The 24,122-nt window shown below is 40.9% G+C and overlaps 2 protein-coding genes across 7 annotated transcripts; one reads left to right on the top strand and one right to left on the bottom strand.

Moving 5' to 3' along the window:
- Positions 1–165: 165 nt before the first annotated feature.
- zc3h7bb (zinc finger CCCH-type containing 7Bb) lies at positions 166–15,165 on the bottom strand. Its single transcript, XM_077502187.1, has 21 exons — positions 14,858–15,165; positions 14,078–14,139; positions 13,933–13,969; positions 13,447–13,647; positions 13,058–13,216; positions 12,160–12,297; positions 12,053–12,095; positions 11,743–11,975; positions 10,550–10,835; positions 10,348–10,406; positions 10,150–10,249; positions 8,814–8,975; positions 8,052–8,257; positions 7,875–7,975; positions 7,598–7,779; positions 5,021–5,100; positions 4,666–4,922; positions 4,484–4,589; positions 4,189–4,297; positions 3,588–3,721; positions 166–2,735 (listed from the first exon to the last, which is right to left on the bottom strand). The coding sequence occupies exons 2-21, from the start codon at positions 14,134–14,136 to the stop codon at positions 2,700–2,702; spliced, it is 2,688 nt and encodes an 895-aa protein (XP_077358313.1). The 5' UTR covers positions 14,137–14,139; positions 14,858–15,165; the 3' UTR covers positions 166–2,699.
- On the top strand, positions 4,822–24,101 carry rangap1b (Ran GTPase activating protein 1b). Of its 6 annotated transcripts, none has more exons than XM_077502196.1 (17): positions 4,822–4,951; positions 15,618–15,751; positions 16,174–16,290; positions 16,369–16,496; positions 16,572–16,631; positions 16,788–16,967; positions 17,032–17,166; positions 17,339–17,497; positions 17,570–17,683; positions 18,625–18,724; positions 18,812–18,896; positions 18,974–19,133; positions 19,268–19,351; positions 19,432–19,534; positions 19,608–19,696; positions 20,892–21,013; positions 21,097–24,101. In XM_077502196.1, the coding sequence occupies exons 3-17, from the start codon at positions 16,179–16,181 to the stop codon at positions 21,173–21,175; spliced, it is 1,710 nt and encodes a 569-aa protein (XP_077358322.1). In that variant the 5' UTR covers positions 4,822–4,951; positions 15,618–15,751; positions 16,174–16,178; the 3' UTR covers positions 21,176–24,101. The 6 variants fall into 6 exon arrangements, with proteins under 6 accessions (XP_077358322.1, XP_077358324.1, XP_077358321.1 ...); XM_077502195.1 differs by lacking the exon at positions 4,822–4,951 and adding an exon at positions 14,286–14,779; XM_077502193.1 differs by lacking the exon at positions 4,822–4,951 and adding an exon at positions 14,286–15,546.
- The last annotated feature ends 21 nt before the right edge of the window (positions 24,102–24,122 follow it).

The raw sequence follows: 24,122 nt of genomic DNA, 5'->3' as shown, positions 1-24,122 counted from the left end.
AGATAAACACATGCACATATTCTTTACTTATGTAAAAAAAAAAAAAAAAAAAAAAAAAAAAAAAAAAAAATTCTTTACTTATGTGAAAGCGTTAAAGTCCTCCAAAGTTAGACATGGTACAAACAATAATGATGAAAATACAAAAAAGGAACACACTCGTTTTTTTCTAAAAGTGTTTATTAAATGCTTTCAAGAGATTTGGTCCACTTGAGTATTTATTAACTTCCAACCAGGGAGGATAGAAAACAAAGTCAATAAAACATAAAAACAAGAAAACCAAATGTAATGATTAAAAAAAAAAATAAAAAAATACAGTACAAAACGAGAGGCCTTATTTGTCCACTTTACAACCCTGGTTTCTTCTGATTGTTGAAATTAATTCAAATAACCAATGATTTCTTCAAACTGAACGACGTGATTGAATTTGGGCTCTGTCGGTGACCAGGAATTAAATGAAAAGGGGGAAGGTGGTGGTTGGTAACGCGAATAGCAGTGAAGTTCATACTGTGGCTTGGCGAGATGTCAAAGACAAACACACAACCTTCTTTTGTCGAAATAAACATTTCAATAGGCAAAAATGGGTATATATGAAAACAAAAATCATTTAACCAGCAGTGCCGTCAACTTGAAAAAGGCATATGAATTAATATGATCAACTAAAATATAGGAAGGTGTGGTTCAAATCTGCCAAGCCTCTAAAAACAGCTCCACCATCACTTATCTAAATTACCTTACTGGGGTGCTTACGTACTATAATAGGTTATCAGGTATCATATAGTGTACTGTATATAGTAAGCAGGGTTATACAATAAGGGTATGTATCATTTTTATAGGTGTACTATATCAAATAAGGCGCTATGCAGGAGTATATCAGCATCCGTGTATGATTCTCAGATCGACTTCTTGCCTGGCGAAGTCGCTGCGGGCCAAAATGGCGCCGCAGGTAACGTTAGCAATATTCAAGCGGCCATCTTAATGCCCGCGTGGACAGATTGCGGCAATAGGGCGACCATTTTGTCGTCTGCCTCCCCCACATACACGGACGCGTATTTAACCAGTATTATATTCATACATGGATAGTTGGATACATATATATAGGTATACATTGCAATAAAACATACATATCATCAATAGCATATAGAAGAGAACTAGTCAATCATTGTCATATTCATAATACTAAGAGTAGTAGTAGTAATAATAGGATTCCTCAAAGAAGCTAAAATGGTGGGCTGTTCCAGATGAGCCAAGTCATGCTAATGCAAGTCAAGTCAAGTCTCATTCCGTCCATTTTTAAGCTGCAACCCGCTCATTCGTCCGGAACAGCCCACACAGAAGGAAAATTGACAACGTTAAAAAATAAAAGAAAGAAAAAGAATAATACTTGTTCTGAAATCACTATTAAGTCATCTAGTTCAGCGATACATTTCATATTGCAATGCCTCAATAACAGAAAGTTCTATGTAATCAATACAGTTTTCTGGTTATATATTTATTACGCTTGATTGCTAAGTTATCCATTATTATTAGTAGTATAGCATTATATGTAAATATGTGTGAGCTCAATATAGACATGATTGCATTTGTGTAGGTGTGCGTTTGCATTAAAGGCTTGAATGAGATGGCAGGCGGCTTCTCCTGCTTGTGTATTTGTGTGTATGTGCGTGCGTTTTGCTCATAGGCACGGGAACAAAAAATGAAAATAAAAGTCGTCTTTTAGCCATCAGGACCAGTTGATGTTCGAAATGAACAACCGCAGTCGGACTGGAGACGTATCAACTTGCCTTTACTTTCAAATTAGCTTCAATAATATAACACAAGGAAATATATTCTTAATTCCATTCAATCGCTCAAATTCATGTGTTCATCTTAGTCTGACTTTTTTTTCCCTTTCCTTTCTTCTTAATTAAATTCAACAGAAATCTTCTGCACGGCGGCAGCATTGACACTTATTCAGTCCACTTGAGGTTATTTATTTCTTAAACCGGGACTCACTTGTTTATATTCCGTTACATCAAACAAATAATTCATGTGCGCGTGATGCAGCCACCTCTCAAAAAGAATGTGGGGAAAGAGGAGAGAAAACATCGTTTCAGCTCGTGATTTTCTTGCATACTAAAATCGATTTCCCCTCCCCCCATTTTCAAGGCGTAACATTCAAAATGCTCTGCCAATATGGCAGACAATATAAACGAGGAAGTACAACTCGAAAACGGACCGGTAGAGCGAGATGGCTTTGGTCCACCAGACCCCCGTTTTAGCTAACGCTAACTCGGGTGTCGATTAACCCAACAGCACGTGGAGTTTTCTTTTCTTTTGGCACTATCGAGTTGAAAAGGTCAACAGACGTTTCCATTGTTTGCCAAGCAAAACGTTAAGAACCGCGGCCAGCGCGCTCCATTCGAGGTTTTTTTGCTTTGGTGCTGCGAGGATTCAAAACAAAACGAGGGAGGCGTCTGGCGGACACATTTTCGGTCCCGGCGTACTTGCGGCTATTACTAAACGCATCCTGACGGAGGGGAACCGAAACAAAAGGAAGCTTCTTCAAAGTGAGATTGGTGGCCGGTTGTGTTGTGTAAAAAGTGTGTGTATTGCGTTTACATCAGCTTCCACAAGGCAAGAGATGCAAACGGCGAGACGACGGGCTGCTCCGGTCGTCGGTATGGCCAGCTGGTCCGGCGGCCAACGATAGGCTTCAAGTCTCAGAGGTCGTCCCCGTCCGACAACCGCCGGCCTCCCTGGAATGATACGCAACATGTGGACAAATATGGTAACCCAATGAAAATATTTTAGTTTATTGGTAGTTGTATTATTTAGTAATTCATAGTTGCCTGAAGTAAAAAAACAAAAAAACAAAACAAAACAAAAACAAAAAAACAACAACCTAGAACAGTTAAAAAGGGTATGAAAAATTGCGTCAGATTTGGGTCGTGGTAATTTTCTGCCACTTGGCGGCATGAGTGTTTCATGTTGGCGACAGGAACACTACATTTTTTATTTTCAAATTCAGACCGATCTGTCGCCAAGTCCTTAAAATAATCGCACAAGGCATTTTTTAAAAATTAAAAAAAAAAAAAAAACATATGCATCATGAGAAGATGATTTGGGCAAAAACAATTTTTGCAAAAAATAAAATAAACAATAAATAAAAAATAAAATAATTATAATCATCATCAATAATAATATATATTATATTATTATTACTACATTAAACAGAAATTTTGAATTTATTAATTCTAATGGAAAAAAATGTTTTACAAAATAAATGAAGACAATATATATATATATATATATATATATATATATATATATATATATATATTATTTTTTTTTGCCGATAAAAAAAAAAACAAACAAAAAAAAAACAAAACAATCCAATCCGTGACTCAAATCCATGCTCCGATCCGTGACACCACTATAAGCCACACATCAAATCAGCTGAGAACATGTCAGACCCAGACGAGTTCCAACTCTGAATGAAATGACCTTCGAGCATCTTACATGAGCAAAACATTTCATAACGATGCCAATTGCACTCGCAATAATTGCAAATCACGAGTCGCGCGACGTGAAGTGGGCCAATCACTCACCATGCTCTCGCTGTAGTCCGCCGTGATGGTAACCTGCTTGTCCTCCGGGGGCGGGGTCACTGCCGTGCTGTCCGTGCGCCTGCTCTGATTGGTCAGCTGCAGCCACAGCTCGTACATCTGCTGCATGTCTCTCACTGGAGAAAGGGCAAGCGCAATCTTACTGGAGCGACAACAATCAGTTAACTCATTTGATCCCAATAACGTATAAATATGTTTTGTTTTTTTATGTTGTAAGTGTCCCAAAGACGTATTTATACGTTTTTTTTTTTTTTTATGCTAGAGCATACAGAAGACTTTGATGCAGCCTCTCAACTGCAAAGAACTGTTGCAGAAATGGTAGTTATTACACAAACGGCCAGCAGAGCAAAGGAGATATTACTTATAATCTTGAATAGATTTGTGAAAACTGATGATTCTTAGCTCTCTTCTAATGCTAAATGCTGCAAAACGGAAACATACTTTTTTTTTTTCCTGATGAAAGAAGAGACTTTAAATTTTTCTTTTGATAGGTTCCATGCTTTTTGCCGGTGGAGGAGAAATGTTCAGAACACATGATGGCGAGTCAAACCCCTGGATTCATATTTGCTAAAGTGCAGCTTACAACTGTTGTTCTTCATGTACGTCCAGACGTCCCTTTCCTCCAGGCTGTGGGCAAACGAGCAGTTGCCGATATAGTGGCACTTTTTCTGCTTCATCACGTGCACGCACATCTGGATGAACATCAGCAGAAGGAAAACATTTGTAAACATCTTCCATTAATTAACAAAGAAACTGTAATAGAACTAGCTAAACAGCGTCAGATTTGTGTTGTGATAATTTTCTGCCACTGGGTGGCATTAGTGTTTCATGTTGGATGTCGGCGAGTCCAAAATGAGGGGCGGGGATGGAGCGCTCACATCGTATTGCTGCGGGTAGGTGCGGGAGAAAGGGAGCGGCCGAACGACAACCCACTTCTTCTTCTCAAAGGATTTCACCAGCAGCACTCGACGCTCTTTCGTCCAGCTGGCGAGCGAACAAACACATTTTCACCGTGTCACGTGGTCTCTCGTTTCAGGGGAAAATCCAGCGCGGGACCCACCTGTGTCGCGCTTTGGCAGTGCAGTACTTGAGGTTCTTGTCGGGCTCGTTCACCTGTCCCTCTCGCCAGCACTGGCCACACACGAACTTCATTTTCAGGTTGAGCGGGCGGCCCCGCCCGCCGCCGCCGCCGCCGCCGAGCGCTCCCACAGAGGAGACGCCGCCCCCGCCGATGCCGTCTCCTCCCCCGACGCCGCCCGCTCCCACCCCCATTCCTCCGACAGGCATGCTGCTGCTCGGGTGGGGGATGTGGATTGGCTGGAAGAGAAGAAGTTCATTACAAAAGGGTAAATATAAAAAGTGTTGAAGGTCTTGAATTATCGCCGCCAAAAGTCTGGTTGATATTTCCAACGTACCCTTTGCTGCTTCTGTGCATTCTGCTCTAATCTCTGCCAATGTCTTTTGGACTCCTGCACCATCTCTTCATGGGTAATGCCTGATGAAAATATGAGCAGAATGTCAGTTATTGCTGCATAAAACATCCCATATTCCGTTACCACATCACCATTATTAATTTTTAACAACAAAAATTCAGCCTCACAACAGTAAATATTTTCAGATCTTTGCAGTCGTCGAGAGCAGGGGTTCGCAACTTTTTTTTTTTTTTTTTTAAACAAGGAATTCAAAAAAGGAATTAAAAAAAAAGAAGGGGAAAAAACATGCCTTTGTCACATGCAACTCATAACTTAAAAAAAAAATTAAAAAAAAATTAAACTTTAAATATCAGGAACAAAACACTTAAAAAAAAAATACATAAAAAATACTCAGACCCATTGTAGCAGTTTTTGGCTTTTCATCAGCTATCTAAGCTTTAATGAGACTTTTTTTTTTATTTTATTTTTTTATATATATAAATCTGATTTTTCAAATCATCCAAAAACATAATAGGTTAATCGATTCTTAGTTACAGTTAGGGCTGCACATTATTGGAAAAACATGCGATATAACGATAGCAATATTGTGACATTTACCATGTACAGTGATACCTCGGCTCACGAACGCTTCAGCTCACAAACTTTTCGCCTCACGAACATTAAATTCGCGAGAATTTCGTCTCTGCTGACGAACTACTTTTCGGCGGACGAACCAAACCACGCGGTCGAACGGCGCCACGGTGGCGGCCACGAGAAGCTGACGCACGCTCACGGCGTCCCAGTTCGTCACTCCCTTTCTTTTAGTGCGGACGCGGTTTGTGTTTGATAGACATTTTGAGTGTACTTTTGCTATTATGGGACCGAAAAAGACCCCACCACAGGCTAGTGTTAAGCCAAATGCTTACCAGCGAGGGACGGCGATTCGGCGGCGCGTTTGCATTGTAGTCAATGGAGTTCGCGCCACTAAAAAAAAAGCGAAAGTGCCATCACGTACCTCAAAAAAGGAGAAAATCGTGCCACGGCTGTTTAGTCCCAGGAAAGAGGTGAAAGTAGTTGGCGGTGCTCACTTTTTGTTGACTCGCTAAAGTGCTCCACTTCCTTGTTCACCAAGGGACACGCCTCCTCCGCTCCGGTGAGCACGAAAGTGCGAATGAGCGACAACCGTTCCATAAACACTCGACGCGTCGAAACGCTCGCGAATGAAGTAAGTCTACCATTGCTACTATACCATCACAAAGTAAAATAAAACGACATTATACAGTACAATTTATTTCTTTAATTACAATACAATAGCACATTTATTATACATAAAATAAGGTATATTTGTGTGTAGTTTTAAGGCTTATTTAGTAGAAAATTATGTTTTATAGGGACCTGGGAACGGATTATTCTCATTTTAATGGTTTCTTATGGGAAATAAATGTTCGGAAGAAGAACTTTTCGGCTTACAAACACTTTCTGGGAACCAATTATGTTCGTGAGCCGAGGTATCACTGTACCAAAAATTAATTATATATATATATATATATATATATATATATATATATATATATATATATATTAGGGGTGTTAAAAAAAAATCGATTCGGCGATATATCGCGATACTACATCGCACGATTCTCGAATCGATTCAATAATAGGCAAAATCGATTTTTTTTTTTTTTTTTTTTTTTTTTTTTTTTTTTTTTTTTTAGGATTCACACCTTAAGCATGGAAGAATGTTATATGAACGGAACATTAAGCCTTAATATTTTATTTTAATGCTGTTTAAACATGAAACAGATTACAACCTCTATAAGACTGAAATTTCAGATAAATAAATAATACATTTTCATATAAATCTTACACTCTACAAGCTTACTGATTAGTATTTTCTAAATTTGAATGAAAAAAAATCGCAACAATCGACTTATAAATTCGTATCGGGATTAATCGGTATCGAATCGAATCGTGACCTGTGAATCGTGATACGAATCGAATCGTCAGGTACTAGGCAATTCACACCCCTAATATATATATATATATTTTTTTTTTAATGAAATAATAAAAAAAAATTTACGTGGCAAAATAAGCAAAGGCGATGTATTAGTTAATTGTAATTATCTCTCGATGATCTATTGGATGGTGGTGCGCATTTTAGTTAATGTCTGACTGGTTAAATTCAGATAAAAATCATCAAATCTCATATGAAACTTATTGCATGTCTTTGCGATATGCATATTGCATGGGCCAATATCGCGATGTTGATATTTCTCAATATATTGTGCAGCCATAATTGACTTGTTGGGTGCTTCCTTTTTTTTTTTTCCCCCTCCAACACTGGACTCTGCTTCCGCAAGTACCAGCCCGTTACATGCCTTTTGCTCCAACCTTGGTCGTCATGGTAACTTCACTGCATCCTAGTTTAAGGCAGACCTTCGCAAATGATGTGGGCGGGCCTACCCGGGGGGAGCGCGGAGCAATACGTGACCCAACCCCATTTGGCCTCACTAGAATACCGTGTAATTACTCATCCATCACAATAGGTGGCAGCAGTCGGCGTGTACTTTGCCCACTCACCAGTGTCTTGTTGAAGCACCCAACATTTGAGTTCGATGACCGAGTGCGCAAAGGAGCAGCTGTCCTCGCGCTGGCAGCCGTAGCGAACCTCGTGGCGACAAACGTCAAACTGGCAGAGGGGGTGGAGGGGCCGCACCTTGCTGTAGCGCACGTTGGCTGACCGCACCACGTGCACCAGGCACCTGCAATCAAATTCGATGAGCGTCATCCTTGTGGCGTACAATCCAAAAAAAATAAAAAATAAATGATCCTGACGTTTGAAGAGCCCCGCACTCACTTATTGTCGTCAAACGGGTGTCGAGCTGTGAGGTTGGAACACACCGCCAGGTTTTCCTTGCTGCGCTTGCTTATGATGCGGGGCTTACTATCAAAACATTCCTAACGAAACGACAACTTTGTAAGACTTCCTGTAATATCGGATTCCCGAAACAGAACGAGCGGCGCGCCTTCTCACCTCACAGAGGAACATGAACATGCCCATGTGGAGCTGCAGCAGTCTGGTGACGCTGAGCGCGCGTCGCTCCGTGCTCCCCAGGGGGTCAAAGAGCAGCTCCCGGCTCAGCGCGCCCTTCCGCTCCTGCGTCCACACGTCGATTTCCTCCTGGCAGTATGCAAAGGTACAGTTCTCGCCGTACTGGCACTCCTGGCGTTCCTGGACCTCTGCGGGGACACCAAAAGTGGGACGATGCGATATTATCACGACATGAAGGTCACGATACCATAAATATCAGGATATTGTGGGGAGGTTGGCAATATTTAAAAAAAGATCACTATATTGTATACAAAAAAAAAAAAAAAAAAAAAAACCTCATACTAAAAAAAAAAGCAGAATATTGTGCTTTTGTACATAACAGCAATGCATATAAACCACCTACAATCTCTAATAACAATATTGAGGCACTTACTAATGCAAGCACATTGATCGCTTCACAAGCAAATTAGGTTCCCCTTCATCTGACAATTAGCACAGATTTTAAACAGAAGGCCAAAACATCCCTCATGAAAATTTAATTGCACTAATAAACTAGCCACTAGAGGGTGCTAGAACTGCATAAATGGAAATCAACCTGATTTTTTTTTTTTTAACAGATGTGTTCCTTTTAAATATTGTCAACACGACGACAATATTGTGGCAGTTTTAATATCACGATATCGCCAATATCGTTACATCCCGTATGTTCTCGAAATGCGCATTGATGAAAACGTGAACGCGCACCTTTACAGAGTACGAAGGCCCCTAAGAAGTTGTTGCGTGCAGGCCGGGGCCGAATCCGCTTCCAGGTGGGGTCGTCGTCGTTTTTGAGGCGACACAGCAGGACGTCCCTCTTACATCGATGCGCTGCTTCGGGCTGGTATTTGTAGTCCATCACTCGCGGCCCTGCAAGCAAGAGGAAAAGAATGTTTGATTTGGGCTGGCAGTCAATTACAAATTGGTAATCGGAATTAATTGGCATCATTTCCATAGTTAAAGTAATCGCACGTTATATCAGTTCGTGTTTCATGTTGTTGAACATAATGAAGTATTTTTTTATATTACTTTATTGTGTTTCCTATATTGTACGTGAAAAAGCACGAATAACAATGATTTTGCATGAATTGTATTTAAATTCTTAATGTATCTAGACATTGTAATTTGTTTTTTTATGCCATTTAACTCATTTGCTCCCCAAAACGTATACACATTTTTTATTGTAAACGTTTTAAGTGTCCCAAAGACGTATTTATACATTTATATTTTTTTTATGCTAGAGCACACGGAAGGCTTTGATGCAGATTGTGAACTGCAGAGAACGAGGGAAGCATTGGTAGCAATGGTATTATTAAAAACAGCCAGCAGGTGGAAGCAGAGTATAAGAGATCAACCAGGGGCATGTTGCAAACCAGCTCATTTCCCCACAGTTCTAAACAGATTTGTGAATAACGATGAAACTTGGCTATATTCTAATGCTAATTGCTGCAAAACGGAAACAGATACAAATGTACTTTTTTTTTTTTCTTGATGAAAGAAGAGACTAATCTTTCTTTGGGTAGGTTCCATGTTTTGATAGCAATAGAACACAATATTCTATGGGCCTTGCAAAATCAGTCCAAATCCAAAAAAACAGCCGCAAGTGACGGGGGTTGCGTCAGTGAAAATGGCTGCCAGTGAATGAGCTAAGGCCTTAAATTTTAGGAAGCTCCATATCATGAGTATGTTTCTATCTGTTTCCGTTTTGCAGCAATTAGCATTAGAAGAGAGCTAAGTTCCATCAGTTTTCACAAATCTATTCAAAATTGTAATTGAGCTTTATTTCTTCTACATGGCCCTGGTTGATCTCCTTTGCTCTGCTGCCACCTGCTGGCCATTTGCGTAATAACTACCATTTCTGCAACCGTTCTTTGCAGTTGAGAGGCTGCATCAAAGCCTTCTGTAATGCTCTAGCGTAAAAACAAAACAAAACAAAAAAAAACGTATAAATACGTCTTTGGGACACTTACAACATTAAAAAAAAAACGTATTTACACGTTATTGCGAGCAAATGAGTAAACGACCCGCCGAAACCCCGACTAACCGATTCGACTGTAACAGGCATGGCAGGCCTGACGGAACTCGTGTGTGCCAGCCAGAGGATTCCTGGACAGCATGGACAGGTTTGTTCCTGCTGGACCATTCTAGAAAAAAAAAACAACACAAAGATATATCCAATGAAATGGTTCCACTCACAAAGAAGATGAAAATGAAAAGTTTTGGTAGATAAGCTTGGACTCACTGCTTGTGCAGAGCCGTGGCTGCGCATCCCAGGGATGAAACTGTGACACACTCGTCCCCCTTAAAAGACCACAAACGCACGGTGATGAGAACTGTTGCAGCCAATATCACGTCAGATGTCAACATTGTTGCAAGAAAAAAAAACAAAAAAAACAATCCACGTGTAATGTAAGAACTATTGCTCGGCCAAAACTTTCACTCACCAGGGAGCGCGTACTCTGATAACGAGTCCAGCCCACCAGAAATGACTTTGCCCTCCCCATCCGCGGCTCCGCTCGAGAAGCCTCCCAGAGCGTCCTGCGCTTGGGTGGAGCTCTGGTCTCGCTGGGCCAGCGGCGAGTACGGCTCCAGTTGCGGTATGTTGCTGATGGACGAGCCGAAGAACGTGGGGGCCAGCTGGGCTGGCGGGGCGGGGAGGTTGGGCGAGTAAGGGGGCCGCAGACCCACCGCCGTGTTGGGAAGGTTGGTGGGGATGGCGCCTGCGGGACTCTGGACGACACATTGCAACAATTATTGCTGTGACGTGTGATAAAACAGCCGGAGCAAAAACCTCTTCAAGGCACGACGTCAGCGGTGTCCAAACTTTTTCATTTGAGGGCCACGTAGAGAAAATCCGAAGGACGCAAGGGCCACATCATGTTATGAAGAGAAATTGTGTTTAGTCCGAAAAATTGTACAAATCATTTATTTGTGCTTTTGCATATTTAGAAAAATGCTACAGTATATAAACCAATTTATTTGGCATATGGCAGTAGGGTTATTACAGTTTTGGAATTTTTCATTTTAGTTTTTAAAATTTTGTTAGTTTTAATTATTTTTCAGGGTAGTTCTGTTAGTTTTTTGTATTAGTTTGTTATTTAATAAATGATGAGTTTAGTTAGGTTCAATATTAATTTTAGTTTTTTTTTTTTTAATGTGTATTACTCGTGCACAACATTTAAAAAACAAAACAAAAAAAACACAATGGGCGTGCCGATGTCATTATTCCGGATTATGTCAAAATAAATCTACTAAAAGGCTCATGCATTAAATTAATTACCAAAGATTAAACCGAAGGATATTTTTGCTGTAATTATAGTTTTATTTTAGTTTTGTAAACATAAAATGTAGTTTCAGTTAGTTTTCTTTTTTTTTTCCATCTTCGTTTTAGTTTTATTCGTCAATGAAATTGTTTTTTTGTTAGTTTTAGTTAACTAAAATAACTTTTAATAGCACCTGTTTTTCTGCATCCTCCCTTCTTACTTTGACCATCTCCAAACATTTGTTTTTTGTTTTATTTGAACTGAGTCAAACGCCATTTTTAGCATATGTCGCGTGCCACTAAAAAAAATGGACGGCGGGCCGCAGACGGCCCCCGGGGCCGTAGTTGGGGCACCCCTGCACGACGTGGCCCCACCTCGCTGACTTTCTTGGGAATGCAATCCAGCAGGCTGTCGAGCTCGTCCTTGATTCCGCTGCCGCATTCGTCCATGTGTTCCGACACGGGGACCGAGTACGGCATCTGCGGCAGCGACTGGCTGCCGGGGCTGTCCGACAGGTCGGCGCACGGGGTGAGGACCGAGGGGTCGTCGCTGACTGGGATGGGCGTGGCCAGGGGTGCTGGGATGCACTGAGCATTGGACAGATCCGCTGAGGGTGCGCAAAATAACAAGAAATAAACGTGGGGATCCGAGGTTGGAATCCGTGTTGGCGGAAGTTTGCCATACCTGCTCCCATGTCACCCATTGACTCCATCCCGTTGGAAGACAACTAAACAAAGAAAACCAATTAGCTCGGTTAGGAAGCGTCAACAAGCTGCGACGTGAAGACAAACCTCCCCAGTGGGCGCGGATGTCTCGTCAAGACTTTCCCCCTCTGTGGCTGTGGACTCAGTCTGGCTGATGTAAGCTTTACGGCCCTTAAGGCCCAACTTATTGGCCAGATCCTGAGCCAGATCACATACCTGCCTGTCCTAGAAAGAAAAACAGTACAGAAGGAAAGAATGAAATGACTCAAGTGGGCTATATTTACACTGCATAGCCCAAGTGACGCAATTCTGATTTCTTTCTCTCAAGTTGCACTTCCGGATCATAATCAGGCCTCTTCCAAATGTGAAGAAAAACTATAGCTTTTTGAATCAGATTAATCACATCATAGAATTTTGATTAATCATGATAAATCACTGACTTAAAAAAGCTTCCCCCCCCCCCCCCAACATATTTTGCCTGCTAAATTTGAAGCTCACCTGTTATGTGTTAATTTTTTCGACATTTTAATGTTATGAGGACGTCTTCAAAAATGTATACCCAATGCACACGCTCATCCTGCTTTTTCTAATCAAGTAATTATTTGCATAATTTAAAATGGGGAAAAAATGACCTACGGCATATGTAAACATTTATTAAATGCTTTACTTTAATGCATGTTTGTAGCACGTTTATTGCTCAAACTCCAACAGCTACCTTTCATGTAACCATCCACTGGCGGCTAAAAAGGATCATCTGCGGTCAAAATTAATAGTGTGATTAATCTGTGGTAATACAATGATTAATGCGATCATTTTTTGTGATTAATTAGTTAACGCTTTAACTTTGACAGCACTAATAAAAATCAGATCGAGGCATTCAGTTAGAATTGCACACCCTAATAACCGCTAACAAAAAATCATAGTCAACTGTTACCTGAACTGCCACCCATCAGGGTACAAAAAAAATATCAACAACGTAACGTACATGCGGTTCCGTGAGCAGACATTTGGTGCCGCACTCGTACGCCTCTCTGAGTCGTCCCAATTCTCTCAGGCAGAGCGCCTTGCGGTAGAGAGCCTTCCGGCTGCCTTCGGACACAAACAGCGCGCTATCACAGTCCTGAATGCCGCGCTCGAATTCCCTCTGAGCAGAAGAACAAGCATTTTGGTTAAGTGCTGCGCGATTTATTGAAAACCTTGCATCAAGATATTAGTCCCACCATAGGGATAAATGCAGTATTTTTCTCGTTAGCTCTACAACTGAAGCATCAATTAACTGTAAACAAACAATATAAGCTTGTCAAGAAATGGCGAGTGCGAGGAAAAATAAATAAATAAATTTTTAAGAGCAGTATGGGAAGCAGTTCCCCTCACAATTTGGTAGAAAGCGGCCGCCCTGTTGACGTAGAGGCCCTCCAGCAGCTTGTGGGGGATGACGAGGGCTTCAGCCTGGGCGTAACGGGCCACGCTGATCCCTTCTCCATACTGCTGGGCCGCCTGACGCCAATCGCCGTCTCGCCGGAAGCACGAGTTGCCCTCGTCCAGGAGGTTACACACCAGTTGGGTCAGAAAAGCCTGCACGAGGCCATGAAAGCAAACGGAACAGCAGCAGACACTATAAATACTACAGAGATAACGTCGTCGTAACGTTGTACATAAAGTGCAAAATAAAAATGCATAAAAGAAATTAAAAACACAGCGACAAGAGAGAATAGAATGTATGCCACAAGCCTTCAAAAATTGTCAACTTGGGTTCAGTACTTCTTACTCCTGTCTCACACTTTATATTAGGGAATTAATGTAAAAAAAAAATTTAAAAAAAAAGAGGAAAAATAAATGCATAGAAGAGGATAATCAAACCTCATAATTTTCTGGTTCTGGAAAAGGCAATGAAGACCTGTAAAAAGAGATTACAAGTCACCACTTTGGTCTGAAACAAGGGGGCAACACATCTGACTATTTTATACATAAATTTTCCATTTAGGTCCACTATTATTTTACTCACTGGATAAAACTCATTGCTTTCTGGATTTCCTCTCTTCGCTTCAGTCTATCTGGCTCCATTGCCTGGAGACGGAACCAAATAAGTTTGGCTTATCATCACATTTGCCATCATGGTCTGACTATTCCCACATAAATCGACTGCGTCACAGTGTGCTCTGCATTACATGGTTGTTCAAAAAATATATATATATATATTTTCAAAATTGCTGGTTGGCTCCATGCATCGGCAGGGCCTACGGTAAACAGGCTAACGAAATGACGGCGCTAGTTCAATTACAAACGGCGATTGTTAACGTTCCTCATTTAAAAATAAATAAATAAATAAAATAAAAAATACATTGAAGACGAACGACATGTTTGATGTCGACAACTGCAACGTTTTGTTCATTGGCCCCGGATGTTAGCATTGTTATGCTAACTCGCGTCAATCGACATTACCTGCTTGACTTGAACATTGCACCGACAAAACTCAAGTCAAAATTGACATCAAACGTTGGGTTTGCCGAGATCGATGTTAACATTAAAGCAATCAAGAGGGAGACGCGGTTATAGTTCGACTTGCTAACGCTGGTCGTGCTAAAAGCTAACGAGTGCGACCCGAGTTAAAACTTCGCTTTACAAGTGGATGCATATTTAGATCGTTAGCATCGTGTAACTTGATGTCGACGCATGCAGGCTTAGTTGTTCATAAATAACAGCAGAGGTTAGTTAACGAAACCGGAGCAACCTAGCTAGTGTAATTAGTCAAGTCTCTCTTCCTTTTTTTTTTGTCACAACTCACCCCACAGTGAAGTTTCACGCGTTTTCGGAGTACTGTTTTTTCCCACGGAACGTTGTTGGCGATAAAGACTGGAGGAAATCAGCAACTAGCAATCGCTATACATGCAGCATATTTGTAAATTTGGTGTTCTTGGCATTGATTTGTAGACCGAGCACAAGCTTCTTTTTTTCCCCCTTTTTTTTACGAGCTACAGCTGATGCTAAACTGCTTGCTGGCTAAATGTTAGCCTCCTTTATACTAGCTGTTTTGGCTAGTGCAGTATGGCAACAAGTTTCAATCGGAAAGCAGCCACAAGGGGGCAGCAAAGATGCGTCGTTTTATAGGCTGTTTGGAGTTCAGTCACTCATTTTCTACTCTGGTGTTCCAAACTATGGCGAGGGGCCCATTTGCGGCCCGTCATCTTTTTTTCCCTTTTTTTTTTTTTTTTTGTGGCCCGTGGTATTGAGCTAAAATTAATTTGTTAACGGTCCGTAATGTGATTAACAAAAAATAATTTGTTATGTTTGATTGAGTGTTGCTTTTACCATGTGTAATAAGATAAAGTAAGTAAAAAAGAATAATAAAATTGAGCCTTGCATCGTTCTTGACGACACCCGGAAGTGTGTGTGACGTCATAGTGAAACGTATTTACCACACACAGACAACAAAATACAGATATATTAATATATTATTATACTGTTATGTACAATGTATGTATTTACATTACTCGTTTACATTGCGAAATTGAGCGTTTATTTTATTTTATGTGTTTTGTTTCCAGCTAGTGTGACGTAGGACGACCAAAAAGAAAACCCGGAAGACGGGGCGTCACACGTTTTGCTGAGCAACCGGCGCGCTTCTCACTCACCGGTCGGCGTGTTTTTGCTACTATTTCCTTGGAATTCGCTGTCGGCGGTAAAGCTCTTTTTCTTGTTCCCAAACATATGCCTTCCTATGCTGATGTGTGGCTGACCATAACGCCACATTATTTCTCGGCGAAGGTTGAACAGGACGTTGTGAGCTAGTTTGTGCTGTTCACAAGTCCGGAGTAGCACCTGCTAGCATCGATTGAGCTAACACGTTCGAACGTCTTTGCTGTAACTGTTGTACTGAACGCCAGTTGTACGTTTTTTTAATTTTTATTTTTATTTTATTTTTTAATGCTTTATTTATAACAAAATACAAGAACAGTAAGAATTACTGCATAACAATATACATGAACAATATCGAGAAACGTTAGTTATTCAATTGAACGCCACTTTGGCGGATTTGTATGTTCAGGTTGTTCAAAACTTACCTACAATGACCTAACTCTTGTTTTTAAATGTCTCCCTAAGACACCATGGCTGCAGACGACATTGCCCAGCTGGTTAATTCTCTTTCCAAGACCCATTTAGGAGATGGAGAGCTAAGCTATAAAGGCCTGGGGCTTAAACTGGACAACGCAGACTCGGGTTTGTCCAGCCAGTGGAGATGGATGTCAATCGAATGCACACTGTTGTATTATTTCTTGACAATGCGTGCGTCTGCAGTGGAAGAGCTGGTCCAGGAGATCGAAAGGCAACAGGATTTGAGAGTTTTGCGCTTGGAGGGAAACACTTTGGGTGTGGATGCAGCCAGAGCCATTGCCAAGGCACTGGAAAGCAAAGATCAGCTTCAGGTACACATTGTCAAGACTAATAACTTTTGACTTGGTTATTCACTCACTCAGTGTTATTCTTTTTTTTTTTTTAAGAGATGTTACTGGAGCGACCTTTTCACTGGAAGACTACGCTCTGAAATCCCAGTGGCGCTGGTGAGAATCTCACCTTTTTCATGACTGATTTACACCACATTTATGACTTTATTTTTCAAACATTCCAGATATTATTCTGTATCAGTTGAACTGAAGAGCACATTTAAAAAAAAAAAAAAAAAAAAAAAAGAAGTTTTGTTTGTATGTTTGCGACAGAAATCACTGAGCAGTGGCTTAATGATGGCCGGGGCCCGTCTGACCGTGCTGGACTTGAGTGACAATGCTTTCGGACCAGATGGCGTGAAGGGGATCGATCAGCTGCTCAGAAGCGACACCTGCCACAGTTTGAGGGAGCTGAGACTCAACAATTGTGGAATGGGAATCGGAGGAGGAAAGGTGCACTTGAAGATGAGAATTGTTCTTCAGAACTTATAATAAAAGTGCTTTGTGGTATCTGTAGATCCTGGCTGAAGCACTGTTGGAGTGCCACAGGCAGTCATTGGTTGCCGGAACTCCATTCAGACTCAGAGTATTTGTTGCTGGGAGGAACCGCTTAGAAAACGAAGGAGCCAGTGCCTTGGCCAAGGCCTTTCAGGTAAAAATATCTTCGTGATAAACACCTATTTTGATATATTGGCTTCACGTAGAAATAACTAATGTGAGACACTCCTACTCAAAATGTGTGAGATGTGGTCACCTCTAATCAATCAGTCATTGTTTTTTCTTTTTAGTAATGGTTTGTTTTTCCTTTAAACGTGACACTTCAGACGATGGGCAGCCTGGAGGAGGTCCACATGCCGCAAAACGGCATCAACCACGCTGGCGTGACGGCTTTAGCTGCGGCCATGCGACACAACGCAGATCTCCGCGTGCTCAACCTCAACGACAACACCTTCACAAAGAGGGGAACGCTGGCTATGGCTCAGGTCGGTCAGTCCCCTTGACGCCCAACGCGCGCATTACGCAAAAAAACGTGACACCGCTGTTGGCCCTTACAGGCTCTCGGGCACCTCAGGAACATCCAAGTGATCAATTTTGGGGACTGCTTGGTCCGTTGTGAAGGCACAATCGCCCTGGCGGCGGTCCTCAGGGAAGGGTTGCCAGTCCTCAAGGTTAGCACAGCAAACTCAGGAATCGGTGTCATTTTGTATTCCAAACGGGGATGGTAGAACAAACTAGGTTGGATGTTATCTTTGTTACAAAAGACTTTTCCATTTGGAATTTTTATTTTTATATTGCTAGCAACTAGGGATGTAACGATATCCAAACATTATGATACGATATTATCACGATACGAGAATTATCACGATATCGTGGGGGGGTTGGTGATATTTAAAAATTATCACAATATTGTTAAAAAAAAACAACAAAAAAAAGAATTCAAACCAAAAAAGCACAATATTGTGCTTTTGTACATAACAGCAATGCATATAGACCACCTGCAATCTCTAATAACAATATGGAGGCACTTACTTGCTAATGCAAACACACATTGATCGCTTCACAAGCAAATTAGGTTCCCCTTCATCTGACAATTAGCATCGATTTTAAAAATAGAAGGCCAAAACATCCCTCATGAAAATTAAATTGCACTAATAAACTAGCCACTAGATGGTGCTATAACTGCACAAATGGAAATCAACCTGACTTTTTTTTTTTTTTTTTTTTAACAGATGTGTTCCTTTTAAATATTGAGCATGACGACGACAATATTGTGGCAGTTTTAATATCACAATATCGCCCTTGTCGTTACATCCCTACTAGCAGCATGGCGACCTCGTGGTTAGCACATCTGTCACAGTTCTGGTGTTTGGGATTTGAATCTCAGATGCGGTCTTTGCGTTTTTATTCATGTTAGCATCATTAAAGAATTGAATAGATAACTTGTTTATAGGTTTTGAATGTGATTTATGAATAGATAAAACATACAGCAGTACACTTCACATCATAAACATGACTTGATATTAGACCAATCAAATGTTACGTTAATGATTTTTGAAAAGAAAGTAATTGAATCACCTTTTCAGGCATTGTCTGACATGTCTGTCTCCAGGAGCTGAATCTGTCATTTGGCGAAATCACAGAGGCAGCGGCCCTCGTGGTGGCTCAGGCGCTCGTGGACAAGCCTCACATGGAGAAAGTGGATCTGAACGGTTAGACACGTTAAAAGGGAACGATGTCATTTGTTTCAGTGCGCATAACCCGTGCGTCTTCGTGCGTCCGTACGTCGGCCGTGACAGGCAATTGCCTGGGCGAGGAGGGCTGCGAGGCTCTAAGGGAAGTGCTGGAGAGCCAGGACAAAGGGGACATGCTGGCCTCACTCAGGTAAAAAAAAACAAAAAAAAAACGGTGCGGGAATTGCATTTGTTGTCAGCAATTCTCATCCCAATGGATCGTTGTAGTGATGATGAGGGAGAAGCTGATGACGAAGATGATGGACAGGATGAGGACGATGAGGACGCCGATGCAAGTAACGGATGTAATGGTTGCAACGAAGAAGACTTTGTGAAAGAAAATGGAACCGCAGCAAAGGAAGAGAGTCCTTCGAAATCACACTTTCCTGTAAGATGACCGTCTTCATATTTTGGTTACCACAATAACAATGATTTTTTTGTAAAGGAAGACACAGCCTGTTGTAGCTAATATTGTGGCAGCTACGCGCATGTAAATAACGTCTGTTTTGTGTGGGAGCTTAGGAAGCCGTCTCATCTTTTCTCGACTGCCCATCTGCTGAAAAGCTTCTTGAGCTGGGAGAAATGAGGAAACATTTGCTACCTGAGGTGGGGGAGGAAAAAAAACAAAAAAAAACAATGACGTCATGATTTTGTGTACACTTGACAATATCCCTTCCTCGCACCAGGTGAACATTTTGGATCCACACAAAGCCGTCGAGGTCCTTCTCAAAGTGGCTTCTTTGTACAGCGAGGTGCCGGTGGCCAAGGCGACAGTATTAGAAACTTTTGGTAAGTCAGAAAACGAAACAGGTGATATTTGTCTTTGAAAAGTTGTCATAAAAAATCTGTCTCCGTCTCGCAGACATGATGTTGAGGAAGCTTCTCTCAGGTTCGGCTCTCCAGGCGTACACCACCCTCTCCACACTGCTGGTCCTCATTGGACTCCTCAATGTATAACTGCAGTTCTTCCTTCTGGGTATCGATGATTTATGTTGCAGTGAGGAGAAGGAATTCCTCTCTAATAGGCCTGCACGATGAACCAAAATGTTATCACAATTTCCATTTTGGCTTCTCCTGATCATCAACGTGGTGATAGAAGAAAAACGATTAATGTGCAGAGTGGTGCAGCACATTTACAAGTTCCCTACGTCGTGAAAGGACCCTGAATGCACCATGTAGCTTGTAGCTAGCCCGGAGCGAATCAATGTGATTCTGCCGTCCCTAATCGTCCTTTAAGATGTTTAATGACACTCCAGTTGGAGTTAACTGTAAAACAAAACACACGATAAAGCGAAATGCATACAGTGTGTATTTAAATACAAAACGTGCTTTGTTTTTAAACTATCGCCAGCCTAGCGCTAATGCTAAAAGCATTCAGATGCTAACAGTAAGTTGCGTTGACTTCGGGAGCAATAATCCTCCAAATAGCGAATATTCACACACAAGTATTGTGGAAACACACCCACATGTAAAATATCACTACTCAAAGGGACAAATTCTTCCCAATTTGTGAAAAACGAGTTATTTTAGTAGAATTCAACCGCAACTTTCTTCTCTTTTCATTGTAAGCGTGCACACCATGGATGTACGGCACCACACTGCCCCCAAGAGGGCAAAACAAGCAGGAACACTTAGTATTTGTTTTGCAACTGCTGTTTCAGTATTCAGTATTTTTATTTTACTTTTTTTAATTGTAGCTTTTATACAAATACTGGACTGTCTCAGAAAAATAGAATATTGTGATAAAGTCTATTATTTTCTGTAATGCAATTAAATAAGCAAAAATGCCATACATTCTGGATTCATTACAAATCAACTGAAATATTGCAAGTCTTTTATTGTTTTAATATTGCTGATTATGGCTTATTATTTTTTTTTACTTGTTCTGAGGAAATATTCTAATATACTTGAGATATGATATCTGAGTTTTCTTAAGCTGTAAGCCATAGTCAGCAATATTAAAAATAATAAAAGACTTGCAATATTTCAGTTGATTTGTAATGAATCCAGAATGTATGGCATTAATGGACTTTATCACAATATTCAAATTTTCTGAGACAGTCCTGTATATCCAAGGACTTTTTTATTTTTATTTATTTTTTTAAATATATGAAACTTCCCCACCGTTTCTGCTCATGTGCATCAGGGAGAAGGGAAGACGAAAAAGATGCCACTCACACCAGGCCTGTTGTTGTGTTTGGAACACGCGGTCCAGCAGGATTATTTGGCCCAGCATCACGCCTCACTGCTTCACACCATCCTGTCGAAGTAGGAAGGACAACTTCTACGATGCCATGTTGCCATTATGAAGCGTTTGTTTATACTTGATTATTTCCTGTGCCACTCTACAGGAACCGCAAAGCTCTCAAGTCACGCAGCGGCAGCATGGACAGGTTCAGTTCCGCGCTCGAGAAGAGGTGCCTCAATTAACCTTGATTAGCCACCAGCAGGATATACACAAACACACTGGGGTGTAACTGGGGTAGATTTCCTCTGAAATAGAGGTTTCCATAACCACTTTTTTTTCCCCACTCATTTGTATATTTTTGTCCGGAATCTCCTCATTTTGATATTTTCATTCATGCTAGGGAATTATATTTTTATAGAAAATAGCAAAATACCCAGACATAGCAAACTGGTGATGTTGAAGGGGATGAAAGTTTACTGTAAACTGGCAGCTTTATGTTCTGTTTTGAAAGGAAGCACTTTTACGCCACTTAAAAAAGGGATTCATCTCACGCCGTTAGGCGCTCTCTAGTCTTAATATATTCATATCAATTCAGGGACTTGATTCACAGCTCTGTCTCAGCTGCTCAATTGTTGTTGGTGTTTGCCGCTTTGAAAACATAAATCGTGTTTTGGAATAAATGTTTTGTTAGTCTAACAAACCAAGTGCACAAAAGTGTCGCCACAAGCGTCAGTCAAAGCAAGTGAAGTGTAACAAATCATTAGCCCAACAGCGTAGTGAGATCTGAAACATTTTCAGAAAACAAAAACGAATCATTGCGGGTGGCTGATGTTGACGCACATTAGTGGGTTTTATGTTTTGTTTTAATACAAACTATGATAGAAAAGGGCAACTATGCTATTCGTGGGTCATCATCTGCAAATTGGTGTTTTTTCAGGATAAGACGCCTCTAATTTAGCAGATGTAGACCATGTTTAATGGTGTGTCGACATCACTGATGTGTGTACTGTAGTAGGGATGTAACGATAAGGGCAGTATTGTGATATTGTGATATTAAAAGTGCCACAATATCGTCGTCGTCATGTTCACAATATTTAAAAGGAACACATCTGTTAAAAAAAAGTCAGGTTGATTTCCATTTGTGCAGTTCTAGCATCCTCTAGTGGCTAGTTTATTAGTGCAATTTAATTTTCATTAGGGATGTTTTGGCCTTCTATGTTTCAAATCTATGCTAATTGTCAGATGAAGGGGAACCTAATTTGCTTGTGAAGCGATCAATGTGTGCTTGCATTAGCAAGTGCCTCAATATTATTCGAGATTGTAGGTGGTTTATATGCATCGCTGTTATGTACAAAAGCACAATATTGTGCTTTTTTTTTTTTTTTTTGTATGAGCTCTTTTTGTACAATATAGTGATCTTATTTAAATATTGCCAACCTCCCCACAATATCGTGCTAATTATCGTATTGTGACCTACATATCCTACCCTAGTATTTAGATTATGTCAAGTTAGTTCATATTGATAGTTTTCCCCATTTATGCTGCCATGGCACCCAAAATGTACAGAATTGGGTCACTTTGAAACAAGCACTGTAGTGTAAATATAGCCTTCAAGGAAACATGTACACTGACTGCATTTGTTTCAGCATTATTCAGTGTTTAAAGCAAAAGTCTAATCGTGATTTTTGTCATTCAGCAGTCTTAATTTTACAAAAAATAATAATAATAATAAAAAAAATCACCTATTTGGGGTCAAATGTAAATTCCACAATTACCTCGTATACATAACTGAGCATTTAAAGGGAAAATGAATATTCTGTGATTGTGTTTCGAACATGTATGTTGACTTGTACTAAAACCTCACAAATATAGCTTGAACCAACAAGCCTGACTTGTCAAATTACTCATCTTTTGTTATTATTTTCAACAGTGATATAATAGCTGTTCTCGACCGCCATTCTATTCTGATGTAAACGCAACAATAACGTGTCTGCCTCCATTTCCTCGCGCAGACTGATGAGCAAGCATGAGAGCGCGTGTGTGTGTCTGAGTTCGAGTGGGCGTGTTGGCGAATGAGGGGATAAACTCAAGTTTGTTTTGGAGCGAGTTGGGGGGGAAGAGCAGCAGCCTGCAGAACCCGCCAGTAACTCGACGGAACCAAGGTGAGTCCACTTTACAACCGAACCTGTTTCAAAATACTTTGTTAAAACTACTTTACTCATACTCGCAATTATGAGTGTGAAAATATAAATAAACTTTTGAGGATACCTAGGTCAATTTAATTAAAAAAAAAAAAAAAAGGGTTGGTTACGACGTTCCGAGGTTACGAACGGTGGGGCATAATTTTTTAATTTGATACAAAAACAAAGACTACGTTAAATTAGCTCAGGTAGTGAGCGAGACAAGCAGCGCTGTCGTAACTCGAGGACCCCCTGTTTTGTTTTTTTGTTTTTCCCAAATTCGGACTCGTTTTTATCGATTTGGTAAGGACGTCACAAAACTTACACGAATTCAGTTTTAATTTCAGACCAAATTTAGGCGCCATTGACAGCACGCATATAGGTAGCACAAAACGTGTAATTTAGTGCTTATCTCAAGGAATGCTGGCCATGCACTTCAGTTGTTTGCGTCAGGCTACGAAACGCCGTTATAAACCGACAAGAGTTATGTTTACGGTCCTCCTGCATGCTTAAACAGCTCAGAGTTGATGCACACCTCCAGTGGAAAACACATTTTGGCACCGGCTACTCAGGAGAGACACTGGGCGTCTTTGTCCACAACAACCTGCATGTGTCTGCACTGTTGATCTCACAAGGGGGGATCACATATAGTCCTGGTGGAGGAATTTCCTCCATCTCTAATTTTGCTGAAACTGTTTTGAATAGAATAATTACAGTTCAGTAGATAGATAAAAATATGCTTTTATTGAAAATCTCATGAAAACAGCTCCAAGACCCAGCAAGTGGAAAGGTCGCAGGTCACCAGTCAATCACATGCCACATATAGAGACAGACAAACTTTCACAGCCTCGCTGAGTGGGAATCGAACCAACGCTACGCTGTCAACGACCCCATCGGAGACTCCAAATTTCACAATGTGGAGCTTTCCGCGTCCATTGTTGTGGATCAAGGCGGTTGATCCAACATGGGAATGTGGTTTTAAGGCATTCCAGTGAGCGGGGGGGGGGGG

This window comes from Festucalex cinctus, chromosome 17 (assembly GCF_051991245.1).
Source record: "Festucalex cinctus isolate MCC-2025b chromosome 17, RoL_Fcin_1.0, whole genome shotgun sequence".
Classification (NCBI taxonomy): Eukaryota; Metazoa; Chordata; class Actinopteri; order Syngnathiformes; family Syngnathidae; genus Festucalex; species Festucalex cinctus.
Note: the sequence above shows the minus strand (reverse complement) of the source record. Positions and strands in the feature narration are given on the sequence as shown.

Coding starts and splice junctions, on each gene's coding strand:
- zc3h7bb (XM_077502187.1), bottom strand. CDS start 14,136: ATGGAGCCAGATAGACTGAAGCGAAGAGAGGAAATCCAGAAAGCAATG. Junction 5,101..7,597: donor GGTGCTTCAACAAGACACTG/GTGAGTGGGCAA, acceptor TATTTTCATCAG/GCATTACCCATGAAGAGATG. Junction 3,722..4,188: donor GTACATGAAGAACAACAGTT/GTAAGCTGCACT, acceptor CCCTTTCTCCAG/TGAGAGACATGCAGCAGATG.
- rangap1b (XM_077502196.1), top strand. CDS start 16,179: ATGGCTGCAGACGACATTGCCCAGCTGGTTAATTCTCTTTCCAAGACC. Junction 18,725..18,811: donor GGAGAAAGTGGATCTGAACG/GTTAGACACGTT, acceptor CGGCCGTGACAG/GCAATTGCCTGGGCGAGGAG. Junction 19,535..19,607: donor GACAGTATTAGAAACTTTTG/GTAAGTCAGAAA, acceptor TCCGTCTCGCAG/ACATGATGTTGAGGAAGCTT.